General features: G+C 55.8%; 4 protein-coding genes across 12 annotated transcripts in view; 1 reads left to right on the forward strand and 3 right to left on the reverse strand.

Annotated features, from left to right (window-relative positions):
- Positions 1-7,165: 7,165 nt before the first annotated feature.
- Positions 7,166-12,530, forward strand: B4GALT3 (beta-1,4-galactosyltransferase 3). Of its 3 annotated transcripts, none has more exons than XM_084867250.1 (9): positions 7,166-7,272; positions 7,708-7,795; positions 7,960-8,087; positions 8,382-8,678; positions 9,203-9,438; positions 10,228-10,418; positions 10,521-10,643; positions 11,545-11,649; positions 11,779-12,530. In XM_084867250.1, the coding sequence occupies exons 4-9, from the start codon at positions 8,414-8,416 to the stop codon at positions 12,050-12,052; spliced, it is 1,194 nt and encodes a 397-aa protein (XP_084723376.1). In that variant the 5' UTR covers positions 7,166-7,272; positions 7,708-7,795; positions 7,960-8,087; positions 8,382-8,413; the 3' UTR covers positions 12,053-12,530. The 3 variants fall into 3 exon arrangements, with proteins under 3 accessions (XP_084723376.1, XP_084723374.1, XP_084723375.1); XM_084867248.1 differs by having other exon boundaries at positions 8,401-8,678; XM_084867249.1 differs by having other exon boundaries at positions 7,189-7,414; positions 8,401-8,678.
- An 86-nt stretch (positions 12,531-12,616) lies between these two features.
- PPOX (protoporphyrinogen oxidase) lies at positions 12,617-16,067 on the reverse strand. 4 transcript variants are annotated; one of them, XM_084867241.1, is made up of 13 exons: positions 15,895-16,067; positions 15,651-15,743; positions 15,410-15,544; positions 15,187-15,302; positions 14,983-15,115; positions 14,622-14,766; positions 14,352-14,539; positions 13,752-13,812; positions 13,470-13,588; positions 13,294-13,404; positions 13,064-13,213; positions 12,900-12,942; positions 12,617-12,828 (listed from the first exon to the last, which is right to left on the reverse strand). In XM_084867241.1, exons 2-13 carry the CDS (start codon positions 15,735-15,737, stop codon positions 12,686-12,688), a joined length of 1,431 nt encoding a protein of 476 aa, XP_084723367.1. In that variant the 5' UTR covers positions 15,738-15,743; positions 15,895-16,067; the 3' UTR covers positions 12,617-12,685. The 4 variants fall into 4 exon arrangements, with proteins under 4 accessions (XP_084723367.1, XP_084723369.1, XP_084723368.1 ...); XM_084867243.1 differs by lacking the exon at positions 15,410-15,544; XM_084867242.1 differs by lacking the exon at positions 15,895-16,067 and having other exon boundaries at positions 15,651-15,887.
- A 416-nt stretch (positions 16,068-16,483) lies between these two features.
- On the reverse strand, positions 16,484-23,042 carry USP21 (ubiquitin specific peptidase 21). 3 transcript variants are annotated; one of them, XM_084867211.1, is made up of 13 exons: positions 22,670-23,042; positions 20,713-21,333; positions 19,888-19,947; positions 19,620-19,740; positions 19,310-19,421; positions 18,973-19,128; positions 18,473-18,537; positions 18,116-18,219; positions 17,847-17,933; positions 17,358-17,416; positions 17,152-17,232; positions 16,945-17,059; positions 16,484-16,804 (listed from the first exon to the last, which is right to left on the reverse strand). In XM_084867211.1, exons 2-13 carry the CDS (start codon positions 21,310-21,312, stop codon positions 16,787-16,789), a joined length of 1,578 nt encoding a protein of 525 aa, XP_084723337.1. In that variant the 5' UTR covers positions 21,313-21,333; positions 22,670-23,042; the 3' UTR covers positions 16,484-16,786. The 3 variants fall into 3 exon arrangements, with proteins under 3 accessions (XP_084723337.1, XP_084723336.1, XP_084723338.1); XM_084867210.1 differs by lacking the exon at positions 17,358-17,416 and adding an exon at positions 17,480-17,558 and having other exon boundaries at positions 17,152-17,259; XM_084867212.1 differs by lacking the exons at positions 16,484-16,804; positions 16,945-17,059 and having other exon boundaries at positions 17,358-17,558.
- A 138-nt stretch (positions 23,043-23,180) lies between these two features.
- The window catches only part of UFC1 (ubiquitin-fold modifier conjugating enzyme 1), a 34,164-nt gene continuing 30,430 nt past the window's right edge, over positions 23,181-26,914 (reverse strand). For both annotated transcript variants that reach the window (XM_084867265.1, XM_084867266.1), the window contains exons 3-7: positions 24,790-24,857; positions 24,489-24,552; positions 24,161-24,237; positions 23,826-23,916; positions 23,181-23,596 (exon numbers count right to left, since the gene is read on the reverse strand). In XM_084867265.1, coding sequence (XP_084723391.1) covers positions 23,519-23,596; positions 23,826-23,916; positions 24,161-24,237; positions 24,489-24,552; positions 24,790-24,857 — 378 coding nt within the window. In that variant the 3' untranslated portion in view covers positions 23,181-23,518. The remainder of the gene's footprint in view (positions 23,597-23,825; positions 23,917-24,160; positions 24,238-24,488; positions 24,553-24,789; positions 24,858-26,914) is intronic.

The following is a 26,914-nucleotide window of genomic DNA, read 5'->3' on the forward strand; positions in this document are numbered from 1 at the left end:
CCCTCCCACTCCTGTATTAGCATGAGGAACAACAATTATACCAACTCTCAGGTCTGACCTGCGAGGAGGATGGCTATTTTGTAGAATGTGTGTCCAAAGGTCTGGGTTCTATTCAGGGAAGACCTGGTCCCTGTCCTGAGTTCACAGTCTGGGAGCGGAGTTAGGTGGGACCTGTGTGGTGGGTATGTGATAGAGCTTCCCCCAGTCCCCCCTGTGCTTCCCCCCCCCCCACACACACACACACACGGAGGGGGCACAGTGCACTCCTGCTACAGTGTTGCCTCCACTTCCCGAGTGATGCTGGCACTGGGCTTCTGGAGAGAAGGGGAGCTGGAGGAAGGAAGCAGTCTCATGGGCTCAGCTCCTAGTTTCTCTGTCCCACAAAGCCAGCGTGACATGAGAGCAGGCTCAAAGCTGGAGGTGAACTGATGCGCTGAGCAGGCCCCATCCGGGCGGAGATATTGGCGGACACAGTTGTAGACTTTGAAGTGTGCACCCACGCGTGCTCCTGCTCCATCCCCTCGCCGCTGATTTTCCTTGAGAAATGGAATAGAGATTTAACTTATTTTAGGATTGTTATTTGCTTTATTTTATTGTTTAAAGTATTACAAATAGTAGTACATATGTCTCCTTTTTCCCCCCCCATTGAACCTCCCCCGGCCTCCCCTATCCCCTGGCACATGCTGCTACACCCCTCCCCCCCTTATTTTAAATTACCGTAGTTTGCTACTACAAGGCTGGGTTTCTTCTACTGCGTTGGCATCTGTCATGAGGTGTCATGGGGCCTGGGATTTATTCAAAACATAGAAAGGCAGGAGGCTGTGGTGGACACCGGCACATTAGAATAGAAATGTTCAGAACGTGGCGGCTCGGCGATGAGAAGTCCTGGTGAAATGCAGTGGAGAGGAAGTTCTTGGAAAGAGGACGTAGGGCAGGTGTTGGAAGGTGGCAGTAGAGAGGGAGGACGGGAGGTGACAGGCAGCTTTACAGGAACAGCAATGATCTACGTCATCCTTTCCATGACACCGGCTCCTTAGAACCAGGCTCTGCCCTGGTCGGTGTGGCTCGGGTGGACAGAGTGTCGGCCTGTGGACTGAAGGGCCCCAGGTTTGATTCCAGTGAAGGGCACATGCCTGGGTTGTGGGCTCGATCCCCAGGAGGGTGTGTTCAGGAGGCAGCCGATTAATTATTCTCTCTCATTATTGATGTTTCTCTCTTTCTCCTTCTCTCCTCTCTGAAATCAATAAAAATATACTTAAAAAACATAAAGCGAAGTGAAGAAAAGGCGGTCCTGTATTTCCAAGACCTATTTCAGATTTAAAAACAAACAACCCCCCCCTCAAATAAAACAGGAGACTTTGGCTAGAAATAAATGATAAAGACTTATGTAAGGGTGTAGTACTGGAGTTTGCAAAGTAGAAACAATACCCAGAATGTTCCAAAGGAGAAAGAAAAGTTCAGAGTTCTTATAGTGAAAAGTACACTCTTGAGAAGAACCAGCCCCGTGCTCAGTCTCTTCACTGCTCTGGTGGCAGTCCTCCGCGTGACCAGTGTCTGGACCGATAGGGTCAGGGAGCTCGGGTAAGCAAACGTGAGCATTCTTTTTTTAATCCTTCAGGGATAATCAGAGGGCTACCTGAAGGTTTGATGTATAAACAGGCATTTTTGCAGGACTGGAAATTCAGACACAGGCTAGTTAGAACGAGAGTAGAGTCATTTCCTCATGCCTCAGTCTACCTGACTAGTAATTTAGCACCTCTGCCCTCTGGTCTCACTAATAACACCTTACGTTGCATAAGCTTCATCTCACTTAGTTTTCTACAGGAACCTCCTAAGTGGGGTCTCTGCTTCCAATTGCAAGCTTCCTAAAGTTCTGACCTTTGGCTGCCCGTCACAGCACTTCAATGGCTTCCTCCCGTCCTCAGGATAAAACCCAACTCCTGTAATGTGGTTTATGGAGTCTTTTGTTGTCTGGTATCTACTTACCAGCCAGTCTCACATCTCACTATTCTCTTCACTCTGTTGTCCAGCTTTACTGATCCATTTTTAATTTCTCCAATTCTTAATTTCTCCCTCATTTCCAGGCTTTTGCCCTTATGGTTTCCTCTGCTCAGAAGACTATTCATCTGTTAGAAGATCTTTTCAGAAAAAGGTAAAATTCTGACTCACACTAAGAAAAAATTATTTTGATACTTATTAAAATAGTAAAGAAGCCAAAACCGGTTTGGTTCAGTGGATAGAGCATCAGTCTGTGGACTGGGGGGTCCCAGGTTCAATTCTGGTCAAGGGAATGTACATTGGTTGCGGGCACATCCCCGGTGGGGGGTGTGCAGGAAGCAGCTGGTCAATGTTTCTCTCTCATCGATGTTTCTAGCTCTCTATCCCTTTCCCTTCCTCTCTGTAAAAAATCAATAAAATATATTAAAAAAAACAAAATAGTGAAGAAGACTTCATTCAAGATTATTGCAATCTGAGAGAGATTGGGCTCAACTCTGAATATAGTATGGACAAGTGGGTATGTATAGCCAATGAGCAGAACTAGAGGGCCAGCAGATAGAAAATTACACTGAGGGTAGGAAGAATCTTGCTTACCAGACATAAGATTTTTGTTAAAGGCAGGCCAGGCTGATCAGATATTAATATTGACAGGATTCTTGGAAAGTGGCTAGAGGCCTGAGAATGAGGCCTATTTGAAAAGACGGTTCAGACAAGTGGGGGGCCCAAGCCTGTCTGAAGTTTGGTCACATTCTTGTCAGCACACATATACAAATGAACACGTGTTAAAGGTTCTATGTAACTCATTGAGGAATAGGAAGACGTCACAATTGGTTCAAAAGGAAATCTAAAGAGCAGGCTTACAGGTCAGGCATACAGAGATGAATATGAAAGTGGAGCAAAAGCTGTTTTTTACAATGTGGGGAGTCCTGTGTTATTTGAACCTCTCGCAGAGAGGGCAGAATTTGCCAGTCCATCAGCTGCGCCCAGAGCTGTAAACAGTCCCACGGAGAGCCTTCTACGCAGATGGCTGTGCTGTGGACAAGCTCCTGGCTCCCATTCGCCATCACTGCTCCGAGAATACTCGGTCCTCAGCGCGAAACTCTGCTCCAAAGCAACGAGGCGCCAAGAGCAGAGGGTCACCAAACAGACTGCCTGTCAGCAGAGCGACCTTTCACCCCAAGATCCAGAGAACATGTCACAGCCCTCCACCCACACTGCTTCCTTCTTTGATAGCAACAGTTCCCACTCCCAGGCCTGCATTGATGGGGGGGGGGGGGGGGGCTCTTGATTAAAAATTTGGTCTACATGATAAGATCTACTCTGGAGAGGATCCAAGATGGCTGCTCGGGTAGACACCTAACCGCAGCAGCACACAACAATTTCAATGGAATACAACTAAAATGTAGAGTGGACATCGCCCAGAGCTACAGGTAGTCAACTGACTGAAAATTCTACAACAAGAAGGAAAGAGAAAACCAGAAGGAAAATCAGAGGAGCTGAAAAAAAGCCTAAGGTACGGAGACATGCTGTGCACTCGCACGAACGCACCCGCGGAGAGGTCGCAGCCAGAGAGGAGGAGAGGGCTGGATGCTGCCTGGCGATCCCTAGCAGGAAGGAAATAAAACCCCCAGCCTGGGCTGAACCCCCGAACTGGCGGCGCTGAGCCCCAGTTATGGGCCAGACCCTGGGGACCCAGGTTCCGGCAGGGGGAGACGGGGCTGTGAGGAGGAATCCCAGGCGAGCAGCGAAAAGCAGGGCCCCCGGAGTCGCATGCACATTGTGCGCAGAGGACTGAATGTTGACTCTGATGCTGGATTACCCTAGCTGGAAGGAACAGGGCCTCCGGCTGAGCCTCAGTCCGGACTGCTCTGAACCCCAGTTCTGGGCCAATCCCTGGGGACCCAGGCTCAAACAGAGGGAGACGGGGCTGTGAGGTGGAGTCCTGGGAGAGCGGCGAAAGACCGAGCTCCCGGAGTCCCGCACATTGCTTGCAAGGGAAGGAATGTTGACTCTGATGTGGGATTGCCCTGGACTCTGGAGGGAAGGAAACAGGAGCCCGGGCTGTGTTGGGCCCCAGTTTCGACTGCTCTGAACCCCAGTCCTGGACCAGACCCTGGGGACCCAGGCTCGAGCAGGGGGAGACAGGGCTGTGAGGCGGAATCCCAGGGGAGTGGCGAAAAGTGGAGCCCCCAGAGTCGTGCACACTGCTTGCAGAGGACAGTCTGTTGACTCTGATCCTAGACTCCCCTAGCGGGAAGGAGAGAAAAAAGCTCTAGACTGGAGGAATGCGACAGGGAGCAGGAGCCCCTGCCGGACACCGGCCTGCCGGGCACCGGCAGAGAGCCGGGCGACGGAGTCCCCGGGGGGGGGGGGAGGGGGTGCCCCTGAGCCTTCAACCTCTGAGCGCAGGCAAAGGAGCCAAGGCCATGGGCTGCTTCCTGGGCGGGGCCGACCCCGGCAACAGGCTGGAGCAGTGCGGGAGTCCGCGGAGAACAAAGGGGTGCCACAGGCCAACCTGCTGAGCTCCCAGGACAAGGAGGAAGAAACCAAAGAAGTTCTCAATGTGAAGAAATCAAGTGAGAGCAAAAGATAGTAAAATTACTTAAGAAAGAATACAAAGAAGATCTTGAAAAATCAAAGACTAAGTCAGAACTCAACTCACCAGCCAACATTGCAACATATATGCGTTTAAAAAAAAAAAAAAAAAAAAAAGGACAGAATGTTGGAACAGCGGTGGCCAGGCCTAGAGTGCCCAGGCACAAGGCAGTGGCAACCGGGCCCGGAGCAGCAACGGCCAGGCCCCAGAGCAGCAGCAGCCAGAACCAGAGCAACAACAGCCAGCACTGGAGCAGCCAGACCTGGGGCAGTGGAAGCCAGGCCTGAGGCAGAGGCAGCCAAGCCCAGGGTGGCCAGTCCAGGAACACCCAGACCCGGAGTGGCCAGGCCTGGAGAAGCCGGGCCCAGAGCAGCCGGGTTGGGAGCAGCCAGGCCCAGAACAGCAGTAGCCAAGCCCGGAGCATCCAGGCTGGGAGCGGCCAGACTCGGAGCGGCCGGGCCCGGGGCAGCCAGGCCCGGAGCAGCCGGGTCTGGTGTGGCCAGGCCCGGAGCAGCGGCTGCCAGGCTGGGAGCGGCCAGGCCCGGAGCAGCCGGGTCTTGTGCGGCCAGGCCCGGAGCAGCGGTTGCCAGGCTGGGAGCAACCAGGCCCGGAGCAGCCGGGTCTGGTGCGGCCAGGCCTGGAGCAGCGGCTGCCAGGCTGGGAGCGGCCAGGCCCAGAGCAACAGCTGCCAGGCTGGGAGCGGCCAGGCCCGGAGCAGCAGCTGCCAGGCTGGGAGCGGCCAGGCCTGGAGCAGCAGCTTCCAGGCTGGGAACGGCCGGGCCCGGAGCAGCTGGGCCCAGAGCAGCTGGGTCGGGTGCGGCCAGGCCCGGAGCAGCAGCAGCCAAGTCCAGAGCAACTAGGTCGGGAGCGGCAGTGACCAGACCCAGAGCAGCTGGTTGTAGAACGAACCAGAGCTACAGAGGCCAGGCCCGGAGCAGCCAGGCCCGGAACAGCTCGCTTCTCGCCTGCCCCTACCCCACGGCTGCCTCTCAGACATGGCTGGAAACTTTTGTGGGAACTTGAGGGTCTGCTGAATCAAGTGATGAAGGCTTAGATCTGGATGTGTTGAGTTAGTATAGGGCTGGGGTGTTGATCTGTGAGTGCCTTGGGTGGGGCCTGGATGAGGCTGGTTGACCTATTTGGAAATGTCTTTTTTTTTAAAAAAATATTTTTTTATATATTTTATTGATTTTTTACAGAGAGGAAGTGAGAGAGATAGAGAGCTAGAAACGTTGATGAGAGAGTAACATCGACCAGCTGCCTCTTGCACACCCCCCACAGGGGATATGCCCGCAACCAAGGTACATGCCCTTGACCGGAATCGAACCCTGGACCTTTCAGTCCGCAGACCGACGCTCTACCACTGAGCCAAACCGGCTTCAGCTGGAAATGTCTTTTGTGTGAAATGTATCATTGGGCATGTGGAGGTATTATTGATATGAGAAAATGCTAAGTAACTGATTTACTATCTGAAAAGGGATTTACTATCAGGGAAAGGGAGGGAGGAAGAGACTGAACATAAACTGCACCTATGGATGAGGATAATGGGGGATGGGGAGGGGGCGGAGGGTGGGGTGGGAACCTGGTGGAGGGGGGAAGAAATGAGGAACCTTTGTAATAATATGAACAATAAAGATTGATTTTAAAAAAAAATTTGGTCTATATGGAGCAACAAAAATTTTCATAGAATGCAAAAATAGTATTGTAATATATTTTTTAAAATTTTAACATAAGTACAATTTACAAATATAATAAAAAAATTATGAAAATTATGTATAGTATTATTTTATTTGGCATATTTCTCATTTGAGTGAATTTTTTTTAGTAGATTGCTGTCGTTTAAAAGGTCATGAAATTTTTCACAAGAATTTGTTAAATTATATTTCACACATAAAATGGCTTTTAATTGTAACGTAAGTCGTTAAGTGTCACTTTCAAGGCCGGCACTAGACTTTTTGCCGCTACTATAAAATATAAAGTACTGTCCGCTAAATTCAAGAAAATTTATGTATTTATGAAATAAGTAAATAAATTACTTATCTAAATTATCTGAATAGCTGATTTGTAATGACATCACTTTTTTAGCTTACTAGCATGCAGTATGATGTGTATCGTTTGAGAGACAATAACAAAATGTTTTCGTCGTTGTGAACTTTGATTAGCAGTTCTCGATAATCAGTTCTCAAGAATTGTTATTATTAAAGTTTAACATTATAAAATTAACAAAAATAATATAAAACTCATCCTGCACATGGCCGTCAAAAAAGTATATTCCCTTCCCGTTCTCCTGCCGTTCCTTAGTTTGTGGTGCATTCTTTTCAAAAATCGGGACTTTTTAAAACGTCGAGGGACGAGGACCAAATTGTTAAAAATCGGGACTGTTCCGCCAAAAGCGGGACGTCTGGTCACCTTACACTAAAACTTGCGCCAGGTAGCAGGGGCGCCACTGAGAGCCGCAGGGCCCGCCTCTGGGCCTGGCTGCGGGTTTCCAAGGCTAAAGGGTGGGGGACGCAATGCTCCAGGCGCGGTCACCCCGGGAACCGCCCGCCCCGGGCGCGGCCCCGCCCCGGCGCGGCCCCGCCCCGGGCGCGGCCCCGCCCCCGCCAGCATCCAAGATGGCGGCAGAGGCGCCTGCCCGGCTGTCAGGCCGGCGGTGACCACGGGAAGCCGCAGAGCAGGTACGGGCCGAGGAGGTAGGGACGAGAGGCCCGCATGAACGTGCGGCGATCGGGAGGATGAGAAGTTTGGAGCAAAGGCTGCAGACAAACTCGAGCGGAGCGGGTCCCGGGCGGAGTGTGGACCGGCCGGGCGGGCGCACCAGTAAGGCAGGGCTCGTGCAGGAGTTCGGGTGGGAGGGGTGCCCACAGGCACTGGGTGGTAACGCTGGAGGCACAGGGTGGTAACCACACCCTCCGGGGAAGCTAGTCCGAGTGCTGCCCCGCGTTTCCTCCCGCCCGCGGAGCCGGGAAAGGAGGCTGGGACGCCCCCTCCCCCCGCGCCTGGGCGTGTGCTTGCAGCTCCCAGGTGGTCACGCTCCCTGCACCTGCGGACCTAGTTCCCAGGCACGTGAAGAGCGGAAAGTAGCCCGTTTCCTGCTCCGCCCTGTTCTCTAGAGACCACTCCACAGAGCCGTCCCTGCTGCTTCACCCCCTGGCGGACATACTGTCTCCATTAGCGGCCCTGTCCCCACTCCCCGAACAGGTTGGTTCTGTTGGGTGCGGGATGGGTGAGCGTGGAATGGACACTCCAGGGTCTCCAGTGGGAGAAGCCAGCATCTTCCCTCACGTCCCCTGCTGGAAACCCGCTTCGGCCCTTCTGCGCCTCTCCGCGGGCGGCCAGTTCATCCTTGCCCCCTTGTGTTCCAGCTGGTCCCAGGAGCTCCGCTGGCCTGCCGCCCTCTGCGACATTTCCAGTTTTAGATAATGCATCACATCTCTGCTCCCCCGGGACCCCCAGGGCCCCCATGATCTGGAAGAAGACAGCTTGAACCTAGGTGAGTCTCTTCCTCTGAACTGGAAGCGAGGTTCTCCAGAGACTCCTCTGCAACGGACCTGAGGGTGAGGACTGAGAGCAGTGCAGGAGCGGGTAGGAGAGCTGGAGGAGAGTGAGACCTGGGCTGGGAAAGGTGGTGGGGCTGTTCGTGGCAACAGCCTGTCTCTTCCCCATGAGGACTGCACACCCGTGTGTTCCCTCGCGTGACCAGCTCCTCTGTGTGTTTTCCCTCTTCACCCCACCGCCATCCCTACATGATGCTCTCTGCTGCTGTGCTGCCCCTGCCTGCCCAGAGCTCTCCTCTCTCCTCACAGACCTCAGCCCAGGATGTTGCGGCGGCTGCTGGAGCGGCCCTGCACGCTGGCCCTGCTGGTGGGCTCCCAGCTGGCCGTCATGATGTACCTGTCGCTGGGGGGCTTCCGAAGTCTCAGTGCCCTGTTTGGCCGAGAGCAGGGGCCCACATTTGACTATTCTCATCCCCACGATGTCTACAGTAACCTCAGCCACCTGTCAGGGGCCCCTGCTGTGGCCCCGGGTGGCCCTCTGGCTCCTCAAGGTCTGCCGTACTGTCCAGAACGGTCTCCTTTCTTAGGTGAGTGCAGAAGGAAGGTGAAGGTGAGGGGAAGGCCAGGAGGGTTTGAGGGTCAAGAGTAGGACTTAGAACAGAAGGCTGATGTCTTTGGAAAGTGGGCTGAGGTTGAGATGGACTTGGAGTTTGGATTGGGCTCTGGAGTTGAGTCAGAGCTTTCTGTGGCCTGCTCTCGGACAGGCCTCTTCCTGCCTCTGGTTAGGAAGTGCCTCCTTTGTGGATGCGCCCTGATGTAGGTCACTGGTTGGAAGCCCATCTGTTCTCTCCAACCCCTAACGGCAGCTTCCACCCCTGTGAAGGAGTCTTGAGACCTACACTGAGAAGGTAGGCTCCGCCAGGAGCCTGCTCCTTCCAGGTGTGGCGAAGCTGTCCCAGCGATGGGAGCTCAGGCTTGTGCGTGTTCTGCATGAGTCCTCCGGGGTTGTGGAGCCACAAACTAGAGTGCCAGGGGCAAAGGTGGTCCTGATCTCCGGTGTCCTTCTTTGCCCTCTGATCCTCTAACCCGTGACTGTCATTTCTTCCAACAGTGGGTCCCGTGTCTGTGTCCTTCAACCCAGTGCCCTCGCTGGCAGAGATTGTGGAGAGGAACCCCCGGGTGGAAGCAGGGGGCCGGTACCGCCCCGCAGGGTGTGAACCCCGCTCCCGGACAGCTGTCATTGTGCCGCACCGGGGCCGGGAGCACCACCTGCGCCTGCTGCTCTACCACCTGCACCCCTTCCTGCAGCGCCAGCAGCTTGCTTACGGCATCTACGTCATCCACCAGGTACCCTCCCCCACGGAAGCCTCACGTCAGTGCCACTCCACTTGCATAGTGGTCCCGAGGACCTTTAGAGGGTTTGGCTGGTGAAAGTGGGAAATCCCTGGCTCTGCTGGCCATGCTCGCTGCCGGGTGTTCCTGGTCCCACACACTGCCAGGACTTTCCTTTGTTACGTTTTGAATTGTGCCAATTTGGAATCGGACAGATTTGGGCTAAAATTTTAGTTCTGCCATTTGTTCCATATGTGACCGTAAGCAAGACACTTAACCTCCTGCAATGAGACGAGGGGTGACTGATAAGACACCCATTCACATGGTTGCTGGTTGTCAGATTTAATGCTGAACAGCAGCATGTAAGTATCAGGCACACACTGTTGCTCAAAATACTTTTTGTTGAGTGAAATTTTTAGATCGTCTTTCTCTTCATTCTCTTTGCCCCCCATCCCACTTTGATTTCTTTAAAAAAAAAAAAAAAAAAAAAATATATATATATATATATATATATATATATATATATATATATTTCATTGATTTTTTTACAGAGAGGAAGGGAAAGAGATAGTTAGAAACATCGATGAGAGTCATCGACTAGCTGCCTCCTGCACACCCCCTAACTGGGGATGTGCCCGCAACCAAGGTACATGCCCTTGACCGGAATCGAACCCGGGACCCTTCAGTCTGCAGCCAACGCTCTATCCACTGAGCCAAACCGGTTTCGGCTAGGGCCCTCTTTTTACTTTTATGCTTCAGTGCCTCTCCATGCCACAGTCAGTCAGGCCCTCCGCACTCTTTCAGGCTGGAAACGGAACTTTCAACCGGGCAAAGCTGCTGAACGTGGGGGTCCGGGAGGCCCTGCGTGACGAAGAGTGGGACTGCCTGTTCCTGCATGACGTGGACCTCCTGCCGGAGAACGACCACAATCTGTACGTGTGCGATCCCCGCGGGCCCCGGCACGTGGCTGTTGCCATGAACAAGTTTGGATACAGGTAGAGGCATTAGAGGATGCTAGGAAGCAGGCGAACTGAGGGGATTGTGGTAGGGATGTATACCAGAAGACCTGTGGAACCCAAGGATCTTTCTCTCCCCAGCCTCCCATACCCCCAGTACTTTGGAGGGGTCTCAGCGCTCACTCCCGACCAGTACCTGAAGATGAACGGCTTCCCTAACGAATACTGGGGCTGGGGTGGTGAGGATGATGACATTGCTACCAGGTCAGCCCTGCCTTTCCCCAGCCTGCATCCCCGCCCTCTGGGGCCCCCCTGGCTGTAGCCCGTTAGCACTAACCTTTGCACCCAAAACCTGCACTGTGCCATGCCTCTCCTGTCTTCTGCCCTCCCTTCCCCCACTGTCACCCGCAGCCTCCTAGATCAACAGGTGGCAGTATTCTGGGACCCCCGAGCAGAAAGGGGCCACTTCCTGTGTGGCCAGGGAGGAGGCACTCAGGACCAAGAATCACTCTGTTTCTGTGGAACATGTGACCTTCAGTCTCAGCTGACCCAATTTCCTACCTGTGATTTGAGCATTTGGGCTTTGATATACGGATCCATTGCCTCCTCGCCCTGGAGTCCTGAATGGCATCTCTGAATTCTTCTTAAGTGTGAAGCGCCCAGCAGTTTCTAAATGTGCGCTTCCCAGGCCCCCTCCGCGTCCTGCTCCTGTGTTAGAGGTGGGGCTGGGCTCTGTTCAGGTCCTGGTTCCACCCTGCACATTAGAGGGGGCAGGGCAAAGGAGGCCGAGCAGCTCAGCCTGACTTCTAAGGAAGAATTGCTGGGCTTGACCTGCAACTCCGACCTGTCCTGCACGTCAGACATAGAGGCTGCTCAGCGTGCCCTTCCCGCCGGAGAGCAGCTCCCGGACCGTTAGGGAGCAAGCAGGGAGGTGTTGACAGAGCGGCCAGATTCCGAAAGGCCCAGGGCACGGGTGCAAGGCCCTGAGGGCTTGTGTTCTCTTCAGCCATCTCCTCCTTCCCATTTGACTCTCTCCCTGCCAGTCTGGCACTAACGAGAAACAGTCCGCTCTCTGCCTGACTGCAGTAGTGTTCCCTTCCTGCTGGCCCGGGCTCCCCTTGTGCACCCCAGCTGTTCCCACCAAGATCCCTCCCTCTTCCCACAGGGTGCGGCTGGCCGGCATGAAGATCTCTCGCCCCCCCACGTCTGTGGGACACTATAAGATGGTGAAGCACCGAGGGGACAAGGGCAACGAGGAAAACCCACACAGGTAGGCAGGGGGGCTGCTGGGCAGTGGGACGGGGCCCTCCGGTTCTGTACTCGAGTCAGAGAACCCCCACAGGCCCCTCGATTCCTGGCTGTTCTTCCTGGGTCTTAGTCTCTAACCTCTAACCCTCAGATTTGACCTCCTGATCCGTACCCAGAATTCCTGGACACAAGATGGGATGAACTCACTGACATACCGATTGCTGGCTCGAGAGTTGGGCCCTCTTTATACCAATGTCACAGCAGACATTGGAACTGACCCCCGGGGTCCCCGGATTCCCTCTGGCCCCCGTTACCCCCCTGGCTCCTCCCAGGCATTCCGCCAAGAGATGCTGCAGCGCAGGCCGCCAGCCAGGCTGGGCCCTCTGCCTACTGCCAACCACACAGCCCCACACGGCCCACACTGACGCCTCCTTCCTGCCTACCTTTAGTCATGAAACTGATCCAGAGGGGTCTGCTCTCCCTCCCTCAGCTCCCCACTGCTCTCAGAGGACTGGGGCACCACTTACGCTGTGCTGGGCCAGGGCCTCTCCCTGCTGGACTGGAGTTGGGCTCCTCTAGACCTGGGGGCCCTTTGTAGGGCGCCTGCCAGGATTATGACTGTGAATCTCTGATGTCATGATTGTATGTGGTGACTCCTGGGAGCGCTGCTCCTGCAATGGGAGCAGGGCTGGACCCCAAGTCCCTTCCTCTTCCATGGAAAGAAGAGTGCCCCAGCTTCTCCGGGACCTCTGTGAATATTTATTCTATTTATGGTCCCCAGGATGTGAGCCCTTCCCTGGACACTTTCTGCCAGGGCTGGAGCAGCCCCTCTTCTGGCTCTGGCTCTGGCTCAGGGGGCTGGATTTTGATATATTTTCTAATAAAGGACTCAGTCTCGCCTTTGCTCCTGCTTTCTGCACCTCAGGCACCCTTTGCCTGTCTCTGTACCTCCTTCTTCCCCATGCCCATGACAGGACATCAGACCGAGCCAATCTCCCACAACTTTTATTTTCCCGGTGAGTCCCAGCCAGCAGGGACAGCAAGGTGAGGTGTGGAGATCATGGGTCAAGTTCTAAGCCCAGGGCCCGGGCTGCTGCCTGGCGCCCACTCTCTATACAGTCATTGACAGCCACTCCGTCATAGGAGGCTCCAGCCAGGGTCAGGGGCAGCCTGTGAACAGCCAGGAAGTGGGCAGCTGACTCTGCAGAGGACAAGGAGCATCAGCGGGCCGGAGCTCCTGGCTCCCCTCAGCCCAGCTGGTCCCCAACTCACCCAGTTTCCTCCAGTGGCCGAGTGTATACTGAGGGATGCAGTGCTGCAGAGAGGAGATAAAAGAAGTTTATTTCTGACGTCACAAGCCTTGGTGGACATTGACAGAAATGCCAGGTCCTGCCTTTGATGCCTCCAGTGGGAGCTGAGGGCACCCGTCCGCTCACCCTGTGCAGATGGACCAGACAGTGACTCGGGGGCTCTTTCAGTCCTAACTGTGTGGCAGCTGCTTCCTGTGCCTGCTGCTGGAACAGCTCCTGAGAAAAGGCACAGCCCCTGGCCTCCAGCGCCTGTAACCAGGAACCTCCCAGCATCACCTGGGAGAGAAGGGAGTCCTGACCTCACTGGGCACACAGGAGCCCTCTGGACACCCAACTAAGCAAAGCTGCCTCCTCACAGTCACTCTGAGGCCAGGGGGGCTCCCGTCCTGCTCAGGAAAGGCAACCGAGTCGTACACAATCCCCAGGACGCCTGGATCTTCTGAGGATGGCACCAGATGTCCAAATCCCTGAGGAAGGAGGTGGTCAGGGGGAGGACTCCACGGGGCCCTCGCCTCCCCTTCCCGTGTCACACCTGCACTGGCAGCTGGGCTCCTTGGTACTGCAGGTTCACCACGGCCACAGACACAGCCCGGATGGTGCCCAGGATGCGCGCGAGAGGTGTGGCCTCGGCGGGGAGCAGCTTGCTGAGCACTAGGGGAGCCGGCAGAGGCTGCTCAGAAGGCCTTCCCTCACAATTCCACCCACCCTTCTTGGGACTAGCCTTCCCCAGGATGCGCAATTGGCACATGGTATGGTCCTACTGGCCCAGAAACCACAGCCTGCCTCACCCTGGATGGGGAAGGGAGGTGGCTACCTGAAGCTGGAAGAGCACTAATCACGTGGTCGGCCTCCAGGCAGCTGTCCCCCAGAGACACCTGAGTAGGAGCACATTTGAAACATGGGAATTTTGCCTCAGCTTCCTGGGCGCACACGTGGCAGGAGAGCCTGGTAGTTGGCACAGAAATCACCCCCTTAGTCAGGGAGGGGGGCCAGACAGCCAGTGTGTCCATGCTGAGCTGTTCAGTGGAGCTGTCTACCCACAGACTTGGAACAAAGGGTCTCGGAGGAAGGTCCACAAATAAGGCCCACATTTAAACAGCTTCTAGGGCAGGAAACGAGCAGCTCCAGTCTGCCAGCCTGGGCTTGGTTAAAACATTTAGGCAAGCCCTGGCCAGGTAGCTCTTTTGGTTGGAGCATCATCCCCATGTGTCAAGTTGTGGGCTCCATCCTGGGTCACAGCACATACAAGAACCAACAAATGAATGCATAAATAAGAGGAACAACTAATCGATGTTTCTCTCCATCCCTCCTCTAAAGTCAATAAATGAAAGTCAGCTTAAAAAACACAACAGAACATTTAGGCAAAGATGGAAACTACCACACAGGCTCATTGCACTCCACGGGGCACTCCTACCTTCCAGCGTCCCGCCTGGAGGCTGAGCCCACAGGCCGGGTGGCCTCTGAGAACAGTAACCCCCCTCTCGGTGAGGTGGGTGGTAAGTGCCTGGGGCAGCATCTCCAGCCCTCCTCGGAGTGACCACTGGCTCCAGCGTTCAGCTCGGGCCTGGCGAATGAGTGCCGAGTCTGGCTGTGAGCTCTGCCCTGCAGAGGAGAGGAAGGAGAGGAAGGAGAGAAGCAGCATGACAGCCCTTCCGGCCTCCAGCCCGCGAGCCTCGCCCCTCACCTGTCCCCAGCAGCAGCCCCAGTAACACGGAGCGATGGGCTTGCTCGGCTTGAAAGAGGCTGGGAAAGCAGGACCGCACGCTGAGCTCCCGGCTGCTGCCTGCGAACACTCCGCGGCAGAGACTGTCCGCGGCCAGAGCCGCCACCTGCGGTGAGAGGGCACTGAGTGGCCAGGGGTCGGCGCCCTGGTTTTCACTGTCCTGCTGAGCTGCCCCGGGGCAGCCGGGCTTGGGCTCCGAAGCAGCCCACCATCAGAAGGGGGAGAGGGTCCTGGAGGCACCCGCCCTCCAAAGTTGAGTTTGAAATGACAAAGAGACACTCCCAGGGACATGGGGGGCGGGCAGGCCTCCGGGCAGCGGCACCTCCGGTCCCAGGCGGCGCTCGGCAAAGCTGTGCACCGTCTCGTCAGGGTCTCTGCTCTGCGGGGCGGTCAGGTCCCTCAGCCCGGCCCAAAGCAGAGGCTTGGAGAAGGGAGGTGACGGGCGGAGCAGCCCCCTGCGGGAGGCACGGGGTGAGGGGCAGGGAGGGCGCTCACTCCCATCCGCTGGGGCGGGGGCGGGCGTCACCTGAGGCCGGCCGGCAGCGCGTGCAGGGCCCCGCCCGCGTACAGGAACCGGTTGCGGGCAGCCGGGTGGTCTCCTCGGACAGGTAGCACTTCTGAGGCCAAGCCCAGCTCAGACACCTGCTCCCCGAACGTCCCCGGGGGGAGAAACGAAGAACCGACCACCAGATAGGCATCCCCCCTGCCCTCTGGAGGACCGCTCTTCTCCGGGCACCCCACAGCCTCACCAGGAGCAGAGTCCGGGCTCCCCGCGCCCCCGCGGGCCGAATTCCTCGGGGCCCGAGTTCGAAGACGGCGCCGCCGGGCCCTCGCACGGAGCGGATCCAGCCTCCCAGGCGCTCGCCGCCCTCCACCAGCACCACCTGGAGCGGGACTGGCACTGTGGCCGCGGCCTCCGACGCCGGGGGAAGGGGGCTGGGCCGGCCACGGACCAGGGGATCAGGGGCTGCCTCCGCGCCGGGCGCTCACCTTGGGGGCTGTGGGGGCGCGGCTCAGGTGGTAGCTGGCGACCAAGCCGCTGATGCCTCCGCCCAGCACGACCACGGTCCGGCCCATCGGGAGCTGAGGAGAAGGGCGGCACGGAGGGCTGACCGGCTCCCTCTGCAGCGTCGGACCGCGCTCCCCGCCCCGGCCACTGCTTTGCAGGAAACTGAGGCAGGGTCCGCGGACACGGTGGTGGGAGCGCGAGGCCCCGTTTGGGGCACAGACTCACCCAAGAGACGCACGAGAGGAAGTGAGGGGACCTCGGGGGTGCAGGCCCGAGGCTTCCCGCCCGCGCCCCGCGGGAAGATACGGCCACACCCGTGCTATCGGCGCGCCCCACTCAGCGCGGGTCGCAACCGGCGCGGCCCCCGAGCGCCCCGCCCCCACGGCCCGGCTCTGAAGGTCGCGCCTGCGCAGCAGCCCGCTTCCCATTGGCGGCCGAGGGGTGACGCTGGCCAATGGAAACCCCGCTGGGCAGCGCCGGCGCCGGGCCCGGGCGGAGCGGGCGTGGCAGCGCGAGGTCCGGCCGCGGAGGAGCCTGGAGGCGGCCCCGCGCACCTGCGCTGCGGGAAGTGGCTGGGGGCGCGGGGCAGCCGGGGGACGCGGCTCGGTAAACAGCTCCTGACGGTAGCGGCAGCCGGGCCTGCGGGAGCGAGGGCCTCGGGCAACGCACCCCGCGTTTGTCACCCCGGTGCGGGGGGCTGGGGCCTCGAGGGGCCGCCCCTTCGCCCGTACCAGTCTCAGGTTTGCCTTCCCTCTTTGGGCCCCACGCGCCCACGAAGATCCTGCCCCGCGAAAGTACAAACAAGGACATCCTCTTTTCTTAATAAATTTATTCACAAAAAGTGAGATTGTAGTCCGGGGCTGTACACGGGCGGGGCCTGGGAGCTCTGTACAGGGGGCTGGGACACAAGGGGCTCTCCAGGTGGAAGGGTACTTTTTAATAATAAAAAAAAAAGGGAGCTACAGTCACCCTCCGCCTCCCCATGAAAAAGACACAAAAATAGACGTCTGTGAGGTAAGGGGAGCTGGGCTTGGGGTGACGGCTTCACAGGCAGCGGGGCGGCTCCGGCGCCAGCTGGTAGAAGAGCACGTAGCCCTCGCTGGACGCCACCTGGTTCTCACTGACCGGAGAGACCCTGGGGAAGGGGGCGGGAGGGCTCTCATTCCCGCACGTCCTTCTGGCCACAGGGTCGCCCTTGGCCTCGGGAGGGAAGGGATGCAGACCTCCAGCCACACAGGAAGGAACAGCCCGGAGGGGACCAGGAGCCTGTCTCACCGAGAGTCGTTGTAGACGTGCCAGCCCGTCTGGCAGCGGCACAGGGCGGTGTAGTGGCCGTAGTGGACGCTGCCCGAGTGGTTGCACAGGGCGTACAGCTGGTAGACGGGGCTTCCTGCGGAGGCAGAGGCCGGGGTAGCTGCTCGCCGCCAGCCGGCCGGCGCCTGCGCCCCCTTCTGGCCTTCCCAGGGCCTTCCCAGCACTCACCGGCTTGGTCGCTGGCAAAGTCCCCCAGGCTCAGGCGCTGCAGCGGGAAGTCCACACCCACGGAGCTTTTCTTGATGGAGCCTCGGGAGGCGGAAAAGCGATTCAGATCTAAGCTCTGGTTAAGGAGCAGTGAGAGGGGGTGGGGGTGGGGGCTCCGAGGGGACTGAGGTCTTGAATGCTGTCCACTCCCCTCCCCCAAGGAATACCGGGAGCATGGCAGGCAAGGTGTTTTCCTAAGGAAATTCAATTGCCAAGTATCCAGCCTCTGCAAACATGGGGAATGAGAAAAAGAATGGATGGAAGAAATAGAATATGAAGATTAGGATACGAAGTACGAGGATTCGGGGGAATCTCTGTACTGTCAACTTTTTGGTACTTCGGGTTTTCTGCTGACATCGGTCACACACCTGAATAAATATCAAATAATGTTAGATTGTTATGCTCCTCACCTCTAGTGGCTTTTCCAATACTCTGGCCACATACAATTTACTCCTCCCGTTAATTCTGTATCCTCTGGGCCCCTCTTTGCCCCAAGCACTAGGACTTACCTGAGACCAATAGAAACCCAGACATACATTATTCCCCATAGTAAGGTATCATGCAACCCCTGTATCCCATATGGAACACACACACACACACACACACACACCCCCCCCGTCCTCAATGTTACCACATCCCGTTTGAACCCCACATACTGGGGCATTTTCCGACTCTAGCTCTTCTTCCTTGGTGAAGAGGTTGAAGCAGTCCCGCAGAGACACTTTGCCCCCAGCAAATCCTTTCTGGAGGGAAAGGGGAATGAAGGGACAGCATGTTCTACATTCCCTTTCCCAACTCTTCTTAACCAATCCAGGCTTCATGTCTCCTCCACAGACCCGAAGGGCTCCCCCCAACTCTGGGGGCAGCTAGGATTGGGCCTCCAAACCCATGTCCCATCCACCCCTGGAATCCTCTGAAATCCCACCTTAGGGATGGGCAGGGACAGGTCACAAAAAACCTCGAAGGTCGTGGAGCGATACCCACAGGCCTGGCACTTGAGACAACTTTTCAACTGGCCCACAAACAGGTCTAGACAAGCAGAGGCAGGAGAAAGTCACTGGGAGAGGCCAGGGTGCTTGCTAGGATTCTACTCTTTCCACCCCTTTGCCTGACCTTCCTTCCCAATCACCAACACTCCTAACAAGCCCCTCACCCCTTTCCCATGTTTTTATCACCCAGCTTGTTCCCACAGCCCTTGCTAGTATCATGTTCTTTCTCCCGGCTTCCAGGTCCCCCACCCCCTCGCGGACTTATTTCCCTGTTGCTGTGCCCTGTTCCATACCCACAATCTTGCTGTCCTCTCGCTCCAGGTAACGCTTCCACATTAGGTTGGCCCGGTCATTGTCACTACCACAGAAGGGAAATGGGAAGCACCCCTGAGAGCAGGAAAAGTGGGCGCCCAGACACCCCTGAAACGATCCAGAGCCCTGTGCCCTACCCATACCTCCACTTCTCTACATTTCAAGGAAGAGGACTTTCTGGGGAAAGCCAAGAGGAGAGGAAAGTAAAGGGATGCAGACAAAAAAGAACATGCTGTCTCCCTCCCCCGCTTCAGGCTCTTTAGTGCCTTGTTGTAAAGTACCTCTCCCTCCTCCTCCATGGGGACATCCCAGCACTGCTCTGCCTCCGTGCGCTCCAGCCCCCGCTCTGCACTGCTTCTAACCCATTTCTAGGCCATGCGTTTCCTGGACCCTACACCTCAGCCGTGACTAGCTCTGTTCTGTGAAGGAAGTGCGCTACTGGTAAACCACTGGGGAGAAAGGGGCGTGGGAGCAATCCTACCTTAGGTCAGGTTCTTCTGGCAGAGCCCCTCCACAGAGGGGCGGAGAGGGAGCCGGACTACTGGCCCGGACTGGGGGAGCCCGGCGGCCCCGGCGGTTGATTTCAAGGTGTAGCCGCTCCATGAGGAGCTTCAGAAACTCCTGGGCATCCTGCTGGCTACAGCCAAAGAGTATGAGCAACTGGTCCCCTAGTCCACAGACACTGTCCCCTGCCCGCACGGGCCCCACTTCCTGGATTAAGAACACCTCAAGGCTCAGGACAATGCTGCCAGGACCCCTGCTTGGTCCTATCCCCAGACACGGCCAGAGAGAAATCCCACACCCTCCAGCTCTCCCACCTGTATCCAGAGAAGGAGGGCACGTATTTCTGGAAGACAGCTCGGAATCGAGTAGGATTTACTGCTTCACAAGAGTCAGGGTGCCACAGGGCCCCAATCACATCTGCAAAGGCTATTGGGAGGGAGTGGGGAAGGGAGACACAGGTTAGAAGAGGCAAGCAGGAGGCTGAGGCAGAACAGCCTTTACACAGTGGTACCAGGAAGATACAACTGCCAGACTGGAGGCTGGGGCGGCATTGGCAGTTGGACCTGCAAGGGGTTGGGGGGAAGAGGATGTGAAAGGCAGCAGGGACAGGAGTTATTGCCCCACCTTCAGTGAGCTCTTGGGCTCGGCTCCCTCCAGGCACCTCTTGCCGGAAGTCCCTTCGCAGGCAGAAGTCCCGGAGAGGCCGAGTGCTGCTCAAACACTGCAGCACGGCGTTCAGGAAGCACTAGGGAGCAGCAGAGACACTGCCATTATCTCTCCAGACCAGGCCCAGGGAACCTAGAGTTGCAGTGCCCCTCCCCCCAGCCAGCACATCCCGCCCTGCACACTCCCCATTTCTGTGAGGGAGGAAGGGCAGGAGAATGGCTCTCACCGTGTTCCCCAGATTTCGGAGGCCAACATGACCAGAGCCCAGAAGCAGTGTGTGATGAGCCTGGAAGGTCAGAGTGAGTCAGCAGGTTTCCACATAGCCCACGTGACCCTCTAACCTTTCAACGGCATGTTGCTTTTAGCTGCCCATTGCTTTTACCCCCCTCTCATACCTCACCCCAAACTCTACCCTCTTTCCCTCTGGGTATGAGGGTCTCCCTACCTCACTGGACATGAGCAGTAAGCCCATCACAGGTGTGTGCACCACAGGCTGAGCCATGCCAGTCCCACTGTTCTCCACTTGTTCCTCTGCCCAGCTAATTGGCAAAGTAGCTCAGGGGCCCAAGCACTGGCATGGTTGCCCAGCTGCTCCCCACCCCCACCTTGTTGTGTCCAAAGTCTCCTCCTGCCCCCATGGCCCCTCCTGAACCCTCTCCTGATGGCTTCAAATGCAATAAGCCTAGCTCACTTGCTCAAGAAATGGGCGACCACACTAGCTCAGATTCCTGAGCCCGCCCCTCCTCACCTCCAGAGATTAATTAGGCCTAGGCAGTGTCCTAGGAGAGAAGGCAAGGGAGATAGGGGCCTGGGGGACCTAAAGGGAATGCCAAATGGCTGGGATAAATCCCTGGGGACTGAAGTTGTGCACCATGTGGGGGAGTGACAGACAACCCCAAAAGATAAGGAAGGGAGAGTACAGTCCAAATGCTGCAATGAGGGGCTAAGAAAGGAACTTGGGACAGGGGGGTAGGAAAGCCATGTGATTATGATGGCAAGAAAGCTGGAGGGACATGGGAATGGAAGGCCACATGTGCTGACAAATCCTCACCATCTTGTCATCGGAGTAGAAAGGCTTGGAGGGCCGGGCAGATACCACGCGGAAAGTGCCATGGGAGGTAGGGGGCTCTGTCCGTATGCTGAGCAAGGTGGGGGGCCCAGGAAAGCCCCCAAGGCGGCGGAGAGAGGTGCTACGTCTCAAAGTGGGTGGCTCAGGCCGGAGCGCCAAGCGGCTCAACGCAGCCCCTAGCTCTCCAGCGCCTCGATGCCCTCCCAAGGCAATCCCCATTGGACGCAAGTCCCCACTGCTCACAGACTTGGACCGGGCTAGGTTGGTCCTGATTGGGAGAGGCAGAGCCACAGCTGGGGGTGGTGAGCCAGGCAGGGGAACTCCATGATCTGCCCGAAGGGGGCCTCTGGGACGAGGGCCTGAGGTCCGTGTCCGTCCCAGCTCCAGTTTCTTGAGCCGTTCCTCAGGTGGACCTGGCCGGGGAGGCAGAGGCCGTAACATGGGGTTCGGCCCAGGGGCTGGGTTTCGACGCTCCTTACTGCGAGCCCGGGGGGCAAATGGTAGTTTGGATCCCACTCGGGGCTGGACATTGACAGATGGCTCTCGGGTCCGGCCCAGGCGGTGCTCAGAGGCCTGGGGCATTGTGGTCACCACAGATAGGACCTGGGAGAAGAGAGGGGCAGCATATGAATATGGACGGAGGGGGAACCTAAGCTACCATACATAGAAGCTTCTAGGTGCGCTGAGGGCGGAAGCGAGTTGTCCTATCCGTCACTGTATCTCAGTACCTCACAGAGTAAATGCATAGAGAGTTGCAGTGCCCCTTCCCCCAGCCACTATACGGCACACTGGAACCTCAGTTCTTGAACTTAATTCCTCTGGAAAGCTGTTGGAGAAGTGATTTGTTAGAAAACCGAATCATTTGTTCCCATCAGAAAGAATGTAAATTGAATTAATCCGCTCCAAACCCCCAAATGATTATGTTTTAACCTTTCTTACTAGTATATACAGTACATGTCTAATCTATAAATAAGCACTTCTTTTCTTAAATTTATCAAAACACCCTCTATTAGCCTTAAACAAATTTTTCATATATCACTGCCTCTAAAGTGCTACACTGCTTTTCTTTTATACAAATTTTTCTACCTATTCAATTGCCTGTGATTGTTATTATGAGCACTTTCACACCCTTAGCAACATTAGCACTTTCTGTTTTAAAAATGTGCTAATCACAAAAGCATTCTTTCCTTTGCTGCCTGAGAGATGCTTTTTGTCAGGTAGCGGTATCAGCATGAAAGGGTTGTCAGGTCCAAAACTGAAGTTTTTGGTCGACAACCCAGACTTTTTTCTGTGACAACTTGGTTGAGAACCAAACTGTTGGAGAGGGGAGGCGTCGGAGAAGTGAGTGTGGCTGTATTCATTGAGTATAAATGAATGGGTGACAGCAGCCCACGGCTTTGACTCCATTCCTCACTAGCTTCCTGCAGAAACAGCTTTCCTGAGGCTGCCGCAGCCCTCTCTCTGGGATCACTGCACCTGCGGCTGACAAGCCTCACACCGCGGAGGCAGGCGGGAGGTGCCCGGCCCCTTGGGCGCTCGGGCCAATGGGGTGGGTGCAAGGACAACAGCCCGGAACACAGCTTCCCACCCTCAGCCCCTGCCCCTCCCAACTCAATGGTGACTTGCGACGCTCTCCCTCCCCCACCCTCGAGCTCCAACGTGGTGTCAGGCTCAGGGGTCGCGACGGAAGGCGGGCGGGCAGGCCTTCCGGACCCCGGGTCGCCTCGCTCGCCCGGCGGCAGGGCTTCCCGGGTCCACCCCCCTTGAGGGCAGGAGGGCCGAGGCCGTGATTGGCTCCGGAGCCCGGGGCTGTATCCCCCACGGCCCAGGACACGGCCCCTGCAGCCCGTCCTCCCAGGCCCGCCGTCCCCTGCGGTGGAGGCGTCCTCCCAGGTCCGGGGCATCCCCCCCACACCGGCCGTAACGCCGCGGCCCGTACCTGTCCCCGGGGTGCGGCGGGGGAGCCCCGCCGGGGCCAAGCCCCAGCTCAGGGCTGCCCCCCCCGACCCCTGCGCAGCACCCCCGCAGGCCCAGCTGCAACTTCAGGCGCAGCTGCCGCCCAGGTCGCTACCGTCGCCCGGGCCGCCGCCATCTTTGTTGGTCCCGCCGCACCGGCTTCAGCGTCGCTCACGGCGCCTGCGCAGCCGCACTCCGACTGCGCGCCTGCTTCCTCAGCGCTTGCGCGACCCAGCCCCCCGACACCATGGCAACGCAGCCAACTTTAGGAGCCGGTTGCCAGCCTTGCCCAGAATTGTCTTTACACCGTCACTGCCATCCACGTCCATGAAGTATGGGGTCCCGTCACCTCATTCTGTGGCCCACAGACATGTGGGTTTGACAACGGGAGCGTGGCCCGGAGGCGCAGGGAGGATTCAGCGGCAGGCATGGGAAGGTGTCTGCGGGTGGGGAAGGCTGGCTGCTGTGAAGAGCCACCAATGAGAACCACAGGCCGCGGAGGAAGCAGCTTTTATTGATGAGTTATCTCCGAAAATCAAAAGACCATGTACCCACTTTCCGTCACCTGCTGTCCTTCAGGACCTCACATTGCTCCCCCTGGGGAGGGGGCATAAGTGGCCTTTTGGTATTCCAAAGCCCCAGGCTTCCCCCTCCCTGCTAGACATTCAGAGCAATACTGTTTGTTGGTTTTTTCAGCAATACCTGCTGCAGCTACTTAATAACAGTTGTGGGTGAAAGAGTGTGAGGGAAGCACTGGATGAGTAAGGGACACACAGGAAAAAGGATTGTAGCCTCTCAAAGGTCCCCTGTCCAGCATCAGTGGCTTGATCCTTCAGATGCACTTCTCTTTATGCTGAATAACACCTTTCTGAATCAGATCGGGGATTTCCACTGCCAGCCAGGGACCCAGCTGTAATACAAGGGAGACTTGTGAGCTTACTGCCACTGAGGCAGTGCATCTTGTTCTATCAGAAGCTCTTTCCTAGAGAGATTCTAGGGGAGCACACCCAAGGGAAAACATTGTTATTCCTTGTTTATTCTCAGTTACTTTCCCTTTTTAAATTTCTATTGATTTTTTAGAGCGAGAGAGGAAGAGAGGGGACGGGAGAGGGAGGGAGAAGCAAATAACCCAAACTTACCCCCAGAGCCATAAGATGAGCCAGTCCAAACTTGGGCACGTTCCTGGCCCACAAAGGCTTAAAGTGATCAGTCAGACATATTTTGCCACCCCTGTGAGAGGGACAGAGGGAAGAAGGTGTTGACATGCAAGGTTTACCATGAAACATAGCAGCCTCTTGGGAGCACAAGGCTACCAGTGATCCAATTTGGAACAAGGTCAGCTGAGTGCAGTGCGTAGGCTTGGCAGAGGGCGGCCTAGAGCCCCCCTAGGCCAGCAGGCTCTGGGAAAATGCCGCCTCCCCAAGTTCCTCCCAAGCCCGTTTTTGACCCTTTCCCATCTCCTATTCAGTCCTACCTGTACATCTTGGCTGTTTTTCCATCCAGTTCAGGAACTGCAATTTCTGGCGCAGTAGTGGGATATGTGATAGGAATCTAGAGGAATTATAAAGGAAAATCAGCATATACAGAAACTATTGTTACCTCACATACATTTCTCAGGTGAACTGACATGTTTGGCAAACTCCCAAGCAGCATGTGCAAACCAGAATTCTGGATTTGCAGATGAGTAAATAACTTATGCTTGCTTCAAATCTCAGTTTTTCCCTCCCATTGGAAATTTTCTTTGGTCCTTTCAAGAAATGTTAGCTTGTTAACCTCCATATTTCCCACACCATCATACTCACTTCAAACTCGATGTCAAACTCATATTTGAGGAGATCATGGATGTACCAGCATTTTCCAAACCACCTATAACAAAGACCAAACCTCAGTCCAATTTGACCATTCTTCTCTTACTCCAGGGACATCTTCTTGGTTTAGGTGACAGCCTGGGAGACTCATGGGATAGGACTTGGGAAGCTATGGAGCTTGGGAGTGGACAGCCAATATGAAGCAGGGATGGCCCGGCAGTGAGCTTTGAGATACTAAAATGCTAAAACCATGTAAGATTCCCACCCCAATACCCCCCCAAGAGGGTCTGCCTACCGAGTCCCTTCCTTGTTGGACTCCAGTCGGAACCAATCAGTGTCTGCATTCTTGTTGTTCTCCACATACTAAAAGCAGAGAATTAGGTCTTTGAGGCGGAAGTTGAGGCCAAGGGCAGTCCCCCTTCCCTCAAAAGAAAATTATGTGACTACTTTCTTTCTTAGTACATTTGCCCAGTTTTCCTGACATAAGCAAAAACAAAGTCACACTGGTAAGCTGGGGACTAACAATTGTCCAGAGCAGAGAATGCTTGGGATCTATTAACTTTAGCAAAAAGATCTGGTGACACCACCTGAGTTCTCACTTCTGACAGTTTCTGCCCCCAGCCCACAACTTGTTTAATGGGGTCTTCCCTCCCTAGAGGACATTATATGGCCCTGGTTTTGATTAGCACCCACATGCTGATGGACTTCCAAATCTTTATCTTTAATCCAAGTGTTTTCTCCAGCTTCAGACTCCAGTTTCCAACTATATATTTTTGCCTTCGTTTCACAGGTACCTCAGGCTCAGCTTTTGCTTTTGTTCCTTCTGACCTGATCCCCACATCAGCATTCACTGTCACTTAAGCTAGAAACCTGGAATTGTCCTTTTTTTAAAAAAAAGAAATATTTTTTATTGATTTCAGGAAGGAAGGGAGAGGGAGAGGGAGAGGGAAGAGGGAAGAGGGAAGAGGGAAGAGGGAAGAGGGAAGACGGAAGAGGGAAGAGGGAGGGAGGGAGGGAGGGAGGGAGGAAGGGAGGAAGGGAGGGAGGGAGGGAGGGAGAGAGAGGAGGGAGGGAGGAAGGGAGAGGAGGGAGGGAGGAAAGGAGAGAGAGAGAGAGAGAGAGAGAGAGAGAGAGAGAGAGAGAGAGAGGAGAAAGAGAGAAGAAAAAGAGAGAAACGTCAATCATAAGAGAGAATCATCAATTGGCTGCCTTCTGCATGCACCCCACTGGGGATTAAGCCTGAAACCTGGGCATATGCCCTGACCAGGAATAGAGCCATGACCTCCTGGTTCATAGGTCCATGCTCACCGAGCCGCACCAGCCGGGCTGGAATAATGCTTGACTCTCCCTCTCCTTTAGTCCAGCAACAGTTCACATGTCCTGCTGGTTTTACCTTCAGAATGTTCTTCAAATCTACCCCTCCCCTCTATTCTCACTATAACTAACTGCAGAGTTTAGACTTTAGAGCATCAACTTTCTTTTGCCTGGATTCATCACAGACTCCTAACTTGTCTCCTTCAATTTTATCCCTGTCAATTCCATTTTCATCTCTATTGCTACTATGATTGATCTAAACTCAAATCTGACCAGAATATTCTTTAATGAAAATCTTTTAAAGGAATCCCAGTCTCCAAGATAAAATTCGAGTGCTCAGACCTATCTCTCAAGCCTTGCCCACCACTCCATGCTACACATTTGATGCTGTAGCAACTCTGAACTAGTTGTGTTTCTTATACACATCACGGAGTTGCTAGCTTCCATGCCTGTGTCTTCTGCCCCCTTTGCCGTGAAAGCCCTCCTCCCACCCTCGCCTTGTGTCGGGCTGACTCGTGTTTACCCGTTAAGTCTCAGTTCAAGCACCGCCTCTTCCAGGGAGCCTGCCCTAACCCACACTGGATTAGCTACCTCACCTGCTTCAGAACATTCTAGCAGTTTCTCGGCCCCCCTCTCCCTTTCTCCACTTAATGTCTCTTAATTGATCTCAGAGAGGAAGGGAGAAAAACATCAATGATGAGAGAGAATCATTGACTGGCTGCCTCCTGCACCCCCCACTGGGGATCAGCCCTTGACCGGAATGGAACCCGAGACCCTTCAGTCCGCAGGCCGAGCTCCATCCACTGAGCCACACCGGCCAGAGCTAATGTGTCTTAATAGCCCGTGCCCGTAATAACCCGTGCCCATCTACCTCGGCTCGGCCCGCCTTATTGGGCTTCGGGACCCCTCCCCAGAGAGGAGCGCACAGCAGGGCTTCCAGCGAACCCCGCCCGGCGGAGGGACCGGCGCCGCGCTCCTCCCAGAGCCCCGGCTGGTCGCTGACGCCGAGCTCGGCTTCGCGGTTCTGCAACGGCCACGTTTTGACTTTTCGGCCCTAACGTGCTCGCCCCTCAGGAGTGAGCGGGCGGAGGATCGCGGGGCCCGGG

Source organism: Pipistrellus hanaki, assembly GCF_964339955.1.
Source record: "Pipistrellus hanaki genome assembly, chromosome: 18".
In the NCBI taxonomy this organism is placed as follows: domain Eukaryota; kingdom Metazoa; phylum Chordata; class Mammalia; order Chiroptera; family Vespertilionidae; genus Pipistrellus; species Pipistrellus hanaki.

Excerpts from the sequence above, each read along its gene's own strand:
- PPOX (XM_084867241.1), bottom strand. The coding sequence starts at position 15,737 with ATGGGCCGGACCGTGGTCGTGCTGGGCGGAGGCATCAGCGGCTTGGTC. Across the intron at positions 15,303-15,409 it reads GAGCCCGGACTCTGCTCCTG|GTGTCTGAGCTGGGCTTGGC; the intron begins GTGAGGCTGTGG and ends TTCGGGGAGCAG. Across the intron at positions 14,767-14,982 it reads AGCGCCGCCTGGGACCGGAG|GTGGCGGCTCTGGCCGCGGA; the intron begins GTGCCGCTGCCC and ends CTCTCACCGCAG.
- B4GALT3 (XM_084867250.1), top strand. The coding sequence starts at position 8,414 with ATGTTGCGGCGGCTGCTGGAGCGGCCCTGCACGCTGGCCCTGCTGGTG. Across the intron at positions 10,644-11,544 it reads GATGATGACATTGCTACCAG|GGTGCGGCTGGCCGGCATGA; the intron begins GTCAGCCCTGCC and ends CTCTTCCCACAG. Across the intron at positions 11,650-11,778 it reads AACGAGGAAAACCCACACAG|ATTTGACCTCCTGATCCGTA; the intron begins GTAGGCAGGGGG and ends TCTAACCCTCAG.
- USP21 (XM_084867210.1), bottom strand. The coding sequence starts at position 21,312 with ATGCCCCAGGCCTCTGAGCACCGCCTGGGCCGGACCCGAGAGCCATCT. Across the intron at positions 18,538-18,972 it reads CCAGAAGAACCTGACCTAAG|TGACAATGACCGGGCCAACC; the intron begins GTAGGATTGCTC and ends CTTCTGTGGTAG. Across the intron at positions 17,260-17,479 it reads CCCCCGAATCCTCGTACTTC|ATCTGAATCGCTTTTCCGCC; the intron begins GTATCCTAATCT and ends ACCAGAGCTTAG.